The 15,287-nt window shown below is 45.0% G+C and overlaps 1 protein-coding gene across 1 annotated transcript in view; it reads right to left on the bottom strand.

Moving 5' to 3' along the window:
* The window catches only part of ccdc12 (coiled-coil domain containing 12), a 59,023-nt gene extending 52,317 nt beyond the window's left edge, over positions 1 to 6,706 (bottom strand). Inside the window, exon 1 of the mRNA XM_060921759.1 lies at positions 6,583 to 6,706. Coding sequence (XP_060777742.1) covers positions 6,583 to 6,669 — 87 coding nt within the window. The 5' untranslated portion in view covers positions 6,670 to 6,706. The remainder of the gene's footprint in view (positions 1 to 6,582) is intronic.
* Between the last annotated feature and the right edge of the window lie 8,581 nt (positions 6,707 to 15,287).

Here is a 15,287-nt window from a genome sequence, read left to right as displayed (position 1 = left end):
TATCCCACCTTGTTTGACTTTTTCAGCATGTTCAGTGCAACCTTTTAGGTTTTGGAACAATAGACCCATAAATCAGGGATGAGAATGAAAAATATTTTAAAAGTCTGAAAAAACCGGGGCGGGGCCCGGGGGGGGATGGGGCTAATGATTTTTGGCAATTTTTTTTTTTTTTTTACCCCAAAACCATTAATTTTATCAGCAAAAATTTGCAATTTATTTGGAAATAAATTCCCCTTCTGGGCGGCACGGTGGTGTAGTGGTTAGCGCTGTCGCCTCACAGCAAGAAGGTCCTGGGTTCGAGCCCCGGGGCCGGCGAGGGCCTTTCTGTGTGGAGTTTGCATGTTCTCCCCGTGTCCGCGTGGGTTTCCTCCGGGTGCTCCGGTTTCCCCCACAGTCCAAAGACATGCAGGTTAGGTTAACTGGTGACTCTAAATTGACCGTAGGTGTGAGTGTGAATGGTTGTCTGTGTCTATGTGTCAGCCCTGTGATGACCTGGCGACTTGTCCAGGGTGTACCCCGCCTTTCGCCCGTAGTCAGCTGGGATAGGCTCCAGCTTGCCTGCGACCCTGTAGAAGGATAAAGCGGCTAGAGATAATGAGATGAGATGAATTCCCCTTCTTGGTGGACTCCCAGGTGAAAATGATTAATATGGTACAAGAGACTTGTTTTTAATCAATTCACATTTGATGATTTCAAAAAAAATCAATGCACCTTTTAATATAAACGAGCTCCACAGTATTATATTTCTGCATTTTAGCTATTCATGTCTTTGAATACTCTAATCCTTTAAAATGAAGTGCAAACCAGAAAAAAGTTCTATCATATAATTCTCTTAAGCTTTCTTCTGATGTTATCATGGTAGCAGGAGGTCTTGCATATTAAGCAGGCAACATTCAACATCACTTATCACTTCCCTTTCAACTGTTGTGTGAACGAACTAGGATTTATCTGGACAGGATGTTGTGTAATGTAATACAGATACCATATGGTCAATCTGAAGATCGAGATGGTGATTTTGAATTAAACAACAGGCATGTACAATGGGCATTACATATTGGAAATTTTTTTTAAATCAAAAACTGCAATTTGATTGATGCAAGTTCATCTCGGCCTAAAAAATTTGGGCAGACGCTCCTGCGCGGCACATGCCAGCAATTCCTCCGTCCCCCTATGAAATGAGCAATAAGTAGGAGAGTTATACATGCTATCATACTTAAAATTTCATCAGAAATATAGATATGATGCTATGATTCTCCCCAACATGCTACATTAGATAAGCTAACCCCATTTATAAAAAGATACACACTTATATATGACGTGTAATTGATATATTTTTTGGGGGGCGCGCGCGCTCTCTGCCATGACGATCCTGTAGGCTGCACTGACTCAACTGAAAACTCCGGTCTTCGAGAAGAGATAAAAGCCCGCCCACACTGAAAGCTGATTGGCTTATTTTGCTGAGTAACCCAATCAAGATGCTCTTTGTCTGGCATGCGCTACATGAACAGGCACACAGGCAGTGTTGCCAGATTGGGTGGTTTTAAGTACATTTTGGCGGGTTTTGAACATACTTTGGGCTGGAAAACGTCAGCAGTATCTGGCAACACTGCACACAGTCTCCCTTGCGCACCCCCTCGCGCGCGCACATTCTAAGATGCGTGATGCAGACCTTAATGTTGCGCGCGCACGCTCTTGCTCGCTTCTATCAATATGCAGGAGACTCCCGGAACTTCCGGGAGACTTGGGATGTCTGCGTTATAAGGTGACCACAGATCGTTAATCATACCCCCCCCCAAAAAAAAAAACAATTTCTCAATGGATTTCCATCGATCTCAAAAACGATCATTTTGGTCTGAAAAAGTCGGAAATCCGCCAATCGGCGGAAAATTCTCATCCCTGCAATTCTTTCGAACGGGGTCTCGATTAATGGCAGAGGGCACAAAGGCGCTTTTGGAATGGCCGCTGGATTTACTAACTGGCATTCACAGCACGCCGTACACCACCTACGGACATCGGCCACCGCTCCGGTCCCCTGTGGAGACCACCTCTCCCCGACCCAGCTCATGGAGGTAGCCCAGTTGCAAACGGAATTTTCTGACGTGTTCTCGCCCCTGCCCGGCCGCATCCACCTCATAGAACACCACATTGAGACACCCCCAGGGGTAGTAGCGCGCAGCCGCCCTTACAGACTGCCTGAACACAAGAAAAAGGTGGTTCGGGAAGAACTCAAGGCCATGCTCGAAATGGGCATCATCGAGGAGTCCCACAGTGACTGGAGCAGCCCGCTGGTCTTGGTTCCCAAGGCCAACGGGTCGGTCGGGTTCTGTGTGGACTATAGAAAAGTCAATGCGGCGTCTAAGTTTGATGCGTACCCAATGCCTCGTATTGATGAGTTGCTCGATCGACTAGGCACGGCTCGCTTTTATTCGACACTGGATTTGACAAAGGGATATTGGCAGATCCCTTTGACTCCTCTATCCCAAGAGAAAATGGCCTTTTCCACACCGTTTGGCTTACACCAGTTCGTCACACTTCCTTTTGGGCTGTTTTGGGCGCCCGCTATGTTCCAGCGGCTTATGGCTCATGCCACCTATGCGGCTGCATACCTGGACGACATTATTATTTATAGTAATGACTGGCCGCGGCACCTAGAACACCTAAGGGCCGTCCTTAGGTCGCTGAGGCGAGTGGGGCTCACAGCCAACCTGAAGAAGTGTGCAATTGGGCGGGTGGAAGTGCATCTGGGCTTCCACTTGGGCAATGGGCAGGTGCGTCCCCAAATCAATAAGACAGCAGTGATTGTGGCCTGCCAGAGGCCCAAGACCCAAAAGGGGGTGAGACAGTTCCTGGGGCTGGCTGGCTACTATCGTAGGTTTATACCTAATTATTCGGACGTCACCAGCCCGCTGACTGATCTCACTAAAAAGGGGGCACCAGACCCGGTCCAGTGGACAGAGCAATGCCAGCGGGCTTTCTCTAAGGTACAGGCTGCACTGTGTGGGGGGCCACTATTACACTCCCCTAACTTTTCTCTCCCCTTTGTTTTGCAGACAGACGCATCAGACAGAGGCCTGGGGGCTGTTCTGTCCCAGGAGGGGGAGGGGGAGGACCGTCCGGTGCTATATATCAGCCGCAAGCTGTCGGTGCGCAAGGGCAAGTACAGCACCATAGAGAAGGAATGCCTCGCCATTAAGTGGGTGGTCCTCGCCCTCTGCTACTACCTGCCGGGGCGCCCTTTCACCCTCTGGTCGGACCACGCACTCCTGCAGTGGCTCCACCGCATGATCACTCGTTGGTATCTGGCACTCCAGCAGTTTAAGTTCGAGGTGGTCCACAGGCCGGGGGCGCAGATGGTCATGGCGGATTTCCTCTCCCATCGGGGGGGGTCAGCTGGTCAGCTGCAGGCCGGACGGCTCCCCGGCCTGAGTCGGTCAGTGGGGGTATGTGGCAGCAGGGGCATGGTCAAGTGTCGGTCTGTGAAGGGAAGGCGGAGTCAGGGAAGGTAAGTGGCAGAATCATTGCACCTGACAGGAATTAACCTGTGTTTGTGTGTCTTCCCCAGTGACCACGCCCTATAAGAGGAGAGGGAGAACAGAGGAAGGGGGCTGGTTATGACTGGCAAGTGTTTCCCAGCTGAGCGGAGGACAGTTTCCGCCCCAGCTCCCGGCAGTGCCCAGCATCCAGCCAGTGTTGCCAGATACTGCTGACAGTTTCCAGCCCAAAATATGTTCAAAACACGCCAAAATGCACTTAAAACCGCCCAATCTGGCAACACGGCATCCAGCCTCTTCTATTATGTGTGCAGTGTTTCGCTGGACAAACAACGAGCGAGCTACAGCACGCATACGGCTTAACCAGATCTTGTGCTATAACGTGCACAGCTGGTAATCAAAGTAACTTTCACTTTTCTGTTCTGTTACACTGTTCTGTGTCCAATGTCCAAAATGAAAAGTTAGTTTTCAACTGTTCAGCTAAAAAAATGTAATTAAAATGATTGTGTTGTTGAAATGATGTGTTTGCAATTTATTTATAATCAAAAACTGATACAGGTGGATGATAGTGTGATAAAGTACTATACTAGTACTACTGAGTGATAAGAAGTCCTAGTGAATGCTTGATAAGTAGACAATAATAAATAATTAGGTGTATTTTTCGGCACGCGCTTCGCGCACACACTATGGCTCAAAATAATATACCAGCAAGAAATAAAAATTACTTTCACGCCTGAGTATGCAGTGTTTGACTTAAACCAAATAATGAGCCAAGGTAATGAAATAAGAAAATGTTGATAAAATAAGACTAAGATGATTACAATATCATTACACATCACAATATACTTACGTTCATTTAACATAGGCTGACTTACGACCAGATCGGTTTACGACCGGTCAGTCGTAACCAAACGCAGTCGTAAGTCGACGACTACCTGTATATATATATATATATATATATATATATATATATATATATATATATATATATATATATATATACACACACACACACATACACACTCTTGTTCTTAAACTGAACGCTTCTGCACATACAGTGCCTTGCAAATGTATTCATACCCCTTGAACTTTTTCACATTTTTCCACCTTACAACCACGAACTTAAAAGTTTTTTATTGAGATTTTATGTGATAGACCAACACAGAGTAGCACATAATTGTGAAGTGAAACGAAAATGATAAATGGTCTTCAAAATTTTAAACAAATAAAAATCTGAAAAATGTGATGTGCATTAGTATTCAGCCCCCCTGCGTCAATACTTTGTAGAGCCACCTTTTGCTGCAATTACAGCTGCAAGTCTTTTGTGGTATGTCTCTACCAGCTTTGCACATCTAGATACTGAAATTTTTGCCCATTCTTCTTTGCAAAATAGCTCAAGCTCAGCCAGATTGGATGGAGAGCGTCTGTGAACAGCAATTTTCAAGTCTTGCCACAGATGCTCAATGGGATTTAGGTCTGGACTTTGACTGGGCCATTCTAACACATGAATATTCTTTGATCTAAACCATTCCATTGTAGCTCTGGCTGTATGTTTATGGTCATTGTCTTGCTGGAAGGTGAATCTCCTTCCCAGTCTCAAGTCTTTTGCAGCCTCCAACAGGTTTTCTTCCAGGATTGCCCTGTATTTAGCTCCATCCATCTTCCCATCAACTCTGACCAGCTTCCCTGTCCCTGCTGAAGAAAAGCATCCCCATAGCATGATGCTGCCACCACCATGTTTCACAGTGGGGATGGAGTGTGCAGGGTGATGAGCAGTGTTAGTTTTCCGCCACACATAGTGCTTTGCATTTAGGTCAAAAAGTTCAACTTTGGTCTCATCTGACCAAAGCACCTTCTTCCACATGTTTGCTGTGTCCCCTACATGGCTTCTTATGCCTGTCTTTCAACAATGGCTTTCTTCTTGCCACTCTTCCAAAAAGGCCAGATTTGTGGAGTGTACGACTTATAGTTGTCCTGTGCACAGATTCTCCCACCTGAGCTGTGGATTTCTGCAGCTCCTCCAGAGTGATCATGGGCCTCTTGGCTGCTTCTCTGACCAGTGCTCTCCTTGCTCGCTCCGTCAGTTTAGGTGGACGGCCATGTCTTGGTAGGTTTGCAGTTGTGCCATACTTTTTCCATTTTTGAATGATGGATTGAACAGTGCTTCTTGAGATGTTCAGAGCTTGGGATATTTTTTATAACCTAACCCTGCTTTAAACTTCTCCAGAACTTTATCCCTGACCCGTCTGCTGAGTTCTTTGGTCTTCATGATGCTGTTTGTTCTTCAGTGTTCTCTAACAAACCACTGAGGCCTTCACAGAACAAGTGTATTTATGCTGAGAGTAAATTACACACAGTAGGACTCTATTAACTAATTAGACGACTTCTGAAGGCAATTGATTGCACTGGATTGTATTTAGAGGTATCAGAGTACAGGGGGCTGAATACTAATGCACACCACATTTTTCAGATTTTTATTCGTTTAAAATTTTGAAGACCATTATCATTTTCGTTTCACTTCACAATTATGTGCTACTCTGTGTTGGTCTATCACATAAAATCTCAATAAAAAACTTTTAAGTCCGTGGTTGTAAGGTGGAAAAATGTGAAAAAGTTCAAGGGGTATGAATACTTTTGCAAGGCACTGTACTGTTCGTCCGCCTCTCTCGCGTACTTGACCTTAGCTTAATGATACAAACATGGGTTTGCTACTAACTTTCCTCACAAAACACACACTGGACTTCATTTAAAAAAAAAACCGAATAATTAAAATCACCCAATCTGTTTACTGGGCTAATTAACTGCTAGCAAGCTATTAGCAATCAATAACTGCACTGTACAACGTTTATTAGGGACCACAATGGAAATAAGTGTTTACACTTTCTTGTGTTATCGCAATATTTTAATGTTTTTGTACTTGTATTTTATATATTATGTACAAGATCATTTTTATATTGAATAAATCAATCAAAAATAGCTTGTTAGCTAACCAGCTAGCGTAAACTATAGCACGGTATTCAACACCATGATAACATTTCGTTGTGTGGAACATGATAATTACTTTTTTTTTTTTTTTTTTTACTGAACTCACTTGATGCTGTCGTTCTCTGAGGGCTTTTAACTTCTCTTTCCTTTTTAAAGCTTGTGCTTGTAAAGCACTCACAGCCTGCTGCTCCATGATGAGTTCTCTCTGCTATCGATTGTCTGTCCTGCGGCTGCCACAGGCATCTAACAGAGAGCAGAGATCATCGATTGCTCAGCTTCTCTCAATGCAGTTAATGTGCCCTGAGCAGGATGTCATACATCTAAGCCACAGAAGAGTATATACACGTGGGTGTGAATAATATAAGATAACCGCAGCATGAAAACTATCGACCTTATACTTTTTGACTCACTGATCCCATAAATAATACAATGTTATTCGCCTGCAGCTGAGTCATACACATGACAGCACACAACAACTGGTCACTAGTTTGTCCATGTAACATAAGACACCTCTCTCTCTCCTTAATAAATTTTTAAATAATGAGAGAAAAGCAAGCTAACTAACTTGGAAGATTCACTCAGGGTCATAAAGGGCATGGCACCGGGCAGATCTGGTCCTGGTGCGTAGATATAAGCTCACACCCTTAATGAAAAAAGAGACAAAAGCTCACAATCATTTAAAATTGTTTATTATATACAAACATATACGGTACATATCACAGGTGTTACATACATTATCTGTAGCCACTTATCCTGTTCTACAGGGTCACGGGCAAGCTGGAGCCTATCCCAGCTGACTATGGGTGAGAGGCGGGGTACACCCTGGGCAAGTCGCCAGGTTATCGCAGGGCTGACACGTAGAGACAAACAACCATTCACATTCACACAGATGGTCAATTTAGAGCCACCAGTTAGCCTAACCTGCATGTCTTTGGACTGTGGGGGAAACCGGAGCACCCAGAGGAAACACATGCAGACACAAGGAGAACATGCAAACTCCACACAGAAAGGCCCTCGCCAGCCGCTGGGCTCGAACCCAGAACCTTCTTGCTGTGAGGCGACAGTGCTAACCACTACACCACCATGCCACCCATCAGGTGTTACACAGCACATATTATGTATCACAGTAGAAATATAGTACATCATAGATATCTCATCTCATTATCTCTAGCCGCTTTATCCTTCTACAGGGTCGCAGGCAAGTAGGAGCCTATCCCAGCTGACTACGGACGAAAGGCGGGGTACACCCTGGACAAGTCGCCAGGTCATCACAGGGCTGACACATAGACACAGACAACCATTCACACTCACATTCACACCTACGGTCAATTTAGAGCCACCAGTTAACCTAACCTGCATGTCTTTGGACTGTGGGGGAAACCGGAGCACCCAGAGGAAACATATGCAGACACAAGGAGAACATGCAAACTCCACACAGAAAGTCCCTCGCCAGCCGCTGGGCTCGAACCCAGAACCTTCTTGCTGTGAGGCGACAGTGCTAACCACTATACCACCATGCCACCCATCAGGTGTTACACAGCACATATTATGTATCACAATAGAAATATATTACATGTCACAGATATTGTATACAAATTCACTCTAGGTGAATGCAGTGATTCACTCTAGGCAGATGCAGTGCCCAACTGCACTGAAGAAGTCTGCCAGTGATCTTCCTTCAGCCACAAAGTCCTGGCAGAGGATCTGAAGGTGCTTCTGTAGCGCCACGTGGCATCGTCGTTTGCGCTTTTTGATGACCTGCCCTCTGGTGTGCTGCAATAGCTGCATGCTTACTAAAGCATAGTCCTGATGGAGTCTGTCTACTGCAGTCCAGAAGGATGGGTGTTGATGCCCGATGAGCTGTGGTAGTCCACTCGTCAGTAATGACCAGCTCTTGAGGAGTTGCTGGGTCCTTGGGTAGACATCCACGGCACTGACACTGAAGATCCAGCTTACATGTCTGGATCTTCCCAATGTTGGCACGGACTTCATCACTCGCTTCAAGGAGAGCCTCTGTGAGGACCTGGTTCGACCGACTTCTTGACTGCTTGGCCACTGCCCTCATGGTTGTGTGCAACTTGGTGACCTCAACTCCTGTTCTGTCTGCTGGATGGTTGTGGTTCATATGAGACCGAGGGTTCTCATATGTGTCATCGGTTGTGAGTGCTCCCTTACACCCAGTTATTCTCTGCCGATTACACTGCCACCGGATCCAGTTCTTGTAGCTCCTCTTCTTCAGGTACATGTAGCCATCCAGATAAAGCTTTTCTCCTCCCTTGTTGGTTTTGATGATCTTCATGCTGATTGAGTTTATGAGTGATTCTCAGCCTGACGTCCTTATATATTGACAGAATATATATTATAGCTCATCACCGGGCGGTACGGTGGTGTAGTGGTTAGCACTGTCGCCTCACAGCAAGAAGGTCCTGGGTTCGAGCCCCGGGGCCGGCGAGGGCCTTTCTGTGTGGAGTTTGCATGTTCTCCCCGTGTCCGCGTGGGTTTCCTCCGGGTGCTCCGGTTTCCCCCACAGTCCAAAGACATGCAGGTTAGGTTAACTGGTGACTCTAAATTGACCGTAGGTGTGAATGTGAGTGTGAATGGTTGTCTGTGTCTATGTGTCAGCCCTGTGATGACCTGCTGACTTGTCCAGGGTGTACCCTGCCTTTCGCCCGTAGTCAGCTGGGATAGGCTCCAGCTTGCCTGCGACCCTGTAGAAGGATAAAGCGGCTACAGATAATGAGATGAGATGAGATAGCTCATCACTTGCAAGTACTCTCCACCTCGTAAATTAGGAACTGCTCAACTGACTCTGAGAATATGTGTGATACCATCTCATCTCATTATCTCTAGCCGCTTTATCCTTCTACAGGGTCGCAGGCAAGCTGGAGCCTATCCCAGCTGACTACGGGCGAAAGGCGGGGTACACCCTGGACAAGTGGCCAGGTCATCACAGGGCTGACACATAGACACAGACAACCATTCACACTCACATTCACACCTACGGTCAATTTAGAGTCACCAGTTAACCTAACCTGCATGTCTTTGGACTGTGGGGGAAACCGGAGCACCCGGAGGAAACCTACGCGGACACGGGGAGAACATGCAAACTCCACACAGAAAGGCCCTCGCCGGCCCCGGGGCTCGAACCCAGGACCTTCTTGCTGTGAGGCGACAGCGCTAACCACTACACCACCGTGCCGCCCTGTGTGATACCAAAGCTTTGTATATACTGTATGTGTGATTCAAAAAGTGTGAAATGAGGTGTGATTGGTGAGGACAAATGAACACAGGTAACACCTCTAGAAGATTACCTGACTAAAGCTTTGTACTTACCGTAAGTCTGATTCTAGAGGTGTGATAAGTGTGAAAACTTAACTTGGACATAAAAGCTTTGAAATTATGTCAGTAATATTTGTTATTCTTAGTATTTATACAATAAATGTCTCTTTTTCCCAATAAATAAATAAAATTACTTTTAGTTGTGAGCTTTTGTCTCTTTTTTCATTAAGGGTGTGAGCTTTTGTCATGGAATCCCGAATGTAGGAAGTACAGCAGCCTCTTATCCAGAGTGATGTACAACATACCCAGAGCAGCCTGGGGAGCAGTTAGGGTTTAGGTGCCTTGCTCAAGGGCACTTCAGTCATTCCTGCTGGCCCAGGGAATCAAACCAGCAACCTTTTGGTCCCAAAGCTGCGTCTCTAACCATTAGGTCATAGCTTTCCCCATGTTGTTTAGACAGTTAACCTAATTAAATAGAATGGGCTGCATGGTGCTGTAGTGGTTAGCACTGTCGCCTCACATCAAGAAGGTTACGGGTTCGTGCCCCATGGCTAACGGGGGCCTTTCTGTGTGGAGTTTGCATGTTGTCTGCAGCGGTTTCTTCCGGGTGCTCCGGTTTTCCCCACAGTTCAAAGACATGTAGATTAGGTAAAATACCCAGCCACTGAGGTTGTACAAGCCAGTGCATACTTAGTGCCTGTCTCAAGCCTGGATAGATTGGAGAGGGTTGTGTCAGGAAGGACATCCAGTGTAAAACCTATGCCAAATCAAATATGTTGAACAGATCTGCTTTAGCAACCTCTAACAGGAGCAGCTGGAAGAAGTTGTTGTTTAGACAATTAACCCCATCTAACAGTTACTTGCAGATATCATTGAAATGCACTTTTATATTCTCTGACATTGACAGGGGATCAGATACATTTGAACATTCATTCATTATCTTTCCATTATCCATTACCGGAGGCGATCCCAGCTGACACTGGGCAAGAGACTGGCAATGTGTACACCCTGCACACATTGCCAGTCTATGGCAGAGCTAGCACAGTGAGACAGAGAGCCATTCACACCTATGGGCAATTTAGAGTAGCAAGTTGACCTAAACTACATGTCTTTGGACTGTGGGAGGAAACCAACGCAGACAAAGCGAAAACATGCAAACTGCAAACAGAAAGGCCCTAGTCGACAAGCAGGTCCAAACTCGAAACGTTCTAATTGTGAGGCAACAGTGCTAACTCCTGCACTACCGTGCCAGCCTTGTATTTGAACAAATGTCAATCAGGTAGGAATGAGTGAAAAAGAAAATAAACAATAATAATTGTTAATGCAAACAGTGCAGCAACTGCATTATCATCTCCGTGCTTGGCTGGTGAAATAAAGTATTGCAAAGAAATTTCTGGCTTATTTTTGTGAATGTCTGGACATGCTGAATCAGCAGATCTGTGCACACTGAAAATAATGGCCTGTTAAATTAACACCAAAAAATCTTGTACATTGGTTGCACTTATTAAAATCATATCCACTAAGACCAATTAAGTCATGTTCTGTTTGACTGAACATGACTTAACTGGTCTTAGTGGATATGATTTTAATAAGTGCAACCGATGTACAAGATTTTTTTGTGTTAATTTAACAGGCCATTTTTTTCAGTGCAGTTGCTAAAGAAAGACTTGCATATGACATCGTTTAAATTCAGCTCTGTGACAATTTATTGGCATTTTGTTTGCATAGGCCAAAATGACCAACACGTCTTAGAACTTGGTTTTGAAAGTTGAATGTAATTTGCATTTAAACATTTCTGCAAGCCTCTAAATTGACCGTAGGTGTGAATGTGAGTGTGAATGGTTGTCTGTGTCTATGTGTCAGCCCTGTGATGACCTGGCGACTTGTCCAGGGTGTACCCCGCTTTTCACCCGTAGTCAGCTGGGATAGGCTCCAGCTTGCCTGCGACCCTGTAGAAGGATAAAGCGGCTAGAGATAATGAGATGAGATGAGATGAGATGAGATGAGATGAGATGAGATGAGACATTTCTGCAAGCTTAAAAACACTAGATCTTGATGCCAATGAAATGTAGCCTATTCATAAAGACTCTTAGGTTGTGACACTTATCTGAAGTGTATCGTTGTAAAATATGTCACAGAGTGACAGTAGAGTAAAAATGTCATATCAATACATAGAGGGCTAACGATGCCTTGTAATAACTAAGTTATAATATAATTAGAAATAATCACATGTACACACTACTCAGAGGAACCGTCTTCTGTAAATGGTTGCGGTACCATCACTTCCGGAGAGTTGTCCTCACTGTAACGTGATGGTGTGATGATCAGACCAGAGCTTTGTGGTGCTTGAGAAGAAATCATTATATCTGAATGAGTCTTTTAAGCGACTCGATTGGGCAAATCAGTACCAATAAATTCAGTGACTCTAAACTAGGTCCTGTAGGGGAATTGAGGTGAACATGTACATGTTTTTACCTGCGCTGACACACACTGACTCAGGGTGGTGTGGTTAAATAACTGAGCTGAGTTTGGCAAAAGCGTGAAAGCACAAACATATTGAGATCACATTTAACTATTTACCTTTACGTTTAAGGACCTTAGAACTAGATTTAACTAGAATAATTTTCAAAAGCACTTTTCCTGAGCCCATGCAGTAATTTCCACTAAAGAATCAAGTCTGTTTTTTAAGGCAGTATCACCTGAGGACCTGAAGACCACAGGCATCCAATGTTTGGCCTTGTCCCCTTGAACCCCTCCCCATCTTTACCTCTGAAAGACTCAGCCTCTCTGGGACGCTCTTTTTATACCCAATCATGTTACTGACCTCATCTCATCTCATTATCTCTAGCCGCTTTATCCTTCTACAGGGTCGCAGGCAAGCTGGAGCCTATCCCAGCTGACTACGGGCGAAAGGCAGGGTACACCCTGGACAAGTCGCCAGGTCATCACAGGGCTGACACATAGACACAGACAACCATTCACACTCACATTCACACCTACGGTCAATTTAGAGTCGCCTAACCTAACCTGCATGTCTTTGGACTGTGGGGGAAACCGGAGCACCCGGAGGAAACCCACGCGGACACGGGGAGAACATGCAAACTCCGCACAGAAAGGCCCTCGCCGGCCACGGGGCTCGAACCCGGACCTTCTTGCTGTGAGGCGACAGCGCTAACCACTACACCACCGTGCCGCCTGTTACTGACCTGTTACCAATTAACCTAATTATAATTTTTTAAACATTACACAACTTTTCCAGTCTTTCATTGCCCCTGTCTCAAATTTTTTGAAACACATTGTTGCACTAGATTCAAAATGAGCAATATTTTTCAAAAAACAATATTAGAAAAAGTTGGGATGGTATGTTAAAATTGAAAGTAAAACTGAAAACAATGATTTGTAAATAATCTTTGATCTGTATTGCACTCAAACAGCACATTATTTGATGTTTTACCTCATGGATGGGTGGCACAGTGGTACAGTGGTTAGCACTGTCGCCTCACAGCAATAAGGTTCTGGGTTCAAGCCCAGTGGCTGATGGAGGCCTTTCTGTGTGGAGTTTGTATGTTTTCCCCCGTGTCTGTGTGGGTTTCCTCTGGGTGCTCAGGTTTCCCCCACAGTCCAAAGACATGCAGTTAGGTTAACTGGCTACTCTAAATTGCCCAGAAGTGTGAATGGTTGTTTGTCTGGGAAGCTGCAACAGGCCTAGCAAGTTGGCAGTAGATGAAGTGTGCTCTTGATGACACAAACAGCCTTGTAAGAGGCTGGCATCTACAGGACGTCAGGATAAAATTAAAGTTGGGATGGTAAGGCATTTACCACTTTATAATGTTGCCATTCCTTCTCACAATTATGTTTAGAGACATTATGTTAAGTGATGTACAGTAAAGTGATGCAACAGTACAGGATCGTCACTGTCATATTTTTCATTTCAGAATTTGCCACATTCTCTTTTGGGGACATAAGGGACAGGCACCCTCTTCTTCCACAGCCATGCCTTTGTAATGTGTTCAGAATGTGGTTTTACATTGTCTTATTGAAATATCCCTGGAAAGAGGCTGTCTTGAAGGCAGCATATGTTGCTCCAAAATCTCAGTGTTCTTTTCTGCATTAATGCTGCCATCACAGAAGTGCAAGTTACCTTTGCCAAGGGCATTGACACAACCCCATACCATGACAGACCCTGGCTTTTGGACTTGTTGCTGGTAACAGTCCGGATGGTCCTTTTTGTCTTTGCTTCGGAGCACACGGTGCCCATTTCTTACAAAAAAGACCTGGAATACTGATTCGTTGTCTGACCACAATATATGTTTCCACTGTGTGATGGTCCATCCCAGACACCTCTGAGTCCAGAGAAGTTGATGGTGCTTCTGGACACAATTAATATAAGGCTTCTTTTTTGCACAGTAAAGTTTTAACTGGCATTTGTGGATGTGACTCTGTATTGTAGTGCTTTGCAAAGGTTTGCCAAACTAATCCCGAGCCCATGTGGTTATATCAGCTATAGATGAATGACGGTTCTTGATGCCATCTGAGGGATCAGAGATCATGGGTGTTCAGCTTAGGCTTGTGCCCTTGCCCTTTACGTACCAAAATTCCTCCAGTTTCCTTGAATCATTTAATGATATTATGCACCATAGAGCATGAAATATCCAAATCCCTTCCTATCTTTCTTTGAGGATCATTGTTTGTAAACATTTCAATCATTTTCTCACACATTTGTTGACAAACTGGAGATCCTTGGCCCATCTTTGCTCCTCAAAGACTAGGCCTTTCCGGATTACTAATTTTGAACCAAATCATCATTCCAGTCACCTGTTGACATCATGTGTTTCAAATCACATCATTATTTAATTGTTTTACCTCATTACTAGCCCTAAATTGCCCCATCACAACTTTTTTTTTTTTTGGAATGTGTTTCAGGCTTGAATGCAGGAATCGATGTATATTAACAAATGAAATGAAGTTGACCACACGAAACATGAAATATCTTGGGTACACTCTGTCTGCAATGAAATACAAGTCAAAGTAAATTTAGAAATCATCCATCCGTCCATTATCTGTAGCTGCTTATCCTGTTCTACAGGGTTGCAGGCAAGCTGGAGCCTATCCCAGCTGACTACGGGAGAAAGGCGGGGTACACCCTGGACAAGTCGTGGACAGGTCATCACAGGGCTGATACATAGACACAAACAACCATTCACACCTACGGTCAATTTAGAGCCACCAATTAGCCTTACCCGGCACAGTGGTGTAGTGGTTAGCACTGTCACCTCACAGCAACAGTCGGTTCAAACCCAGCGGCTGATGAGGGCCTTTCTGTGTGGAGTTTGCATGTTCTCCCCGTGTCTGCGTGGGTTTCCTCCCACAGTCCAAAGACATGCAGGTTAGGTTAATTGGTGGCTCTAAATTGATCATGAGTGTGAATGGTTGTTTGGGTCTCTATGTGTGTGTCAGCCCTGTGATGAGCTGGCGACTTGTCCAGGGTGTACCCTGCTTCTCGCCCATGGTCAGCTGGGATAGGCTCCAGCT

The sequence above is a fragment of the Neoarius graeffei genome, chromosome 5 (genome assembly GCF_027579695.1).
Source record: "Neoarius graeffei isolate fNeoGra1 chromosome 5, fNeoGra1.pri, whole genome shotgun sequence".
NCBI lineage: Eukaryota > Metazoa > Chordata > Actinopteri > Siluriformes > Ariidae > Neoarius > Neoarius graeffei.
This window is presented reverse-complemented; position numbering and strand designations above follow the sequence as displayed.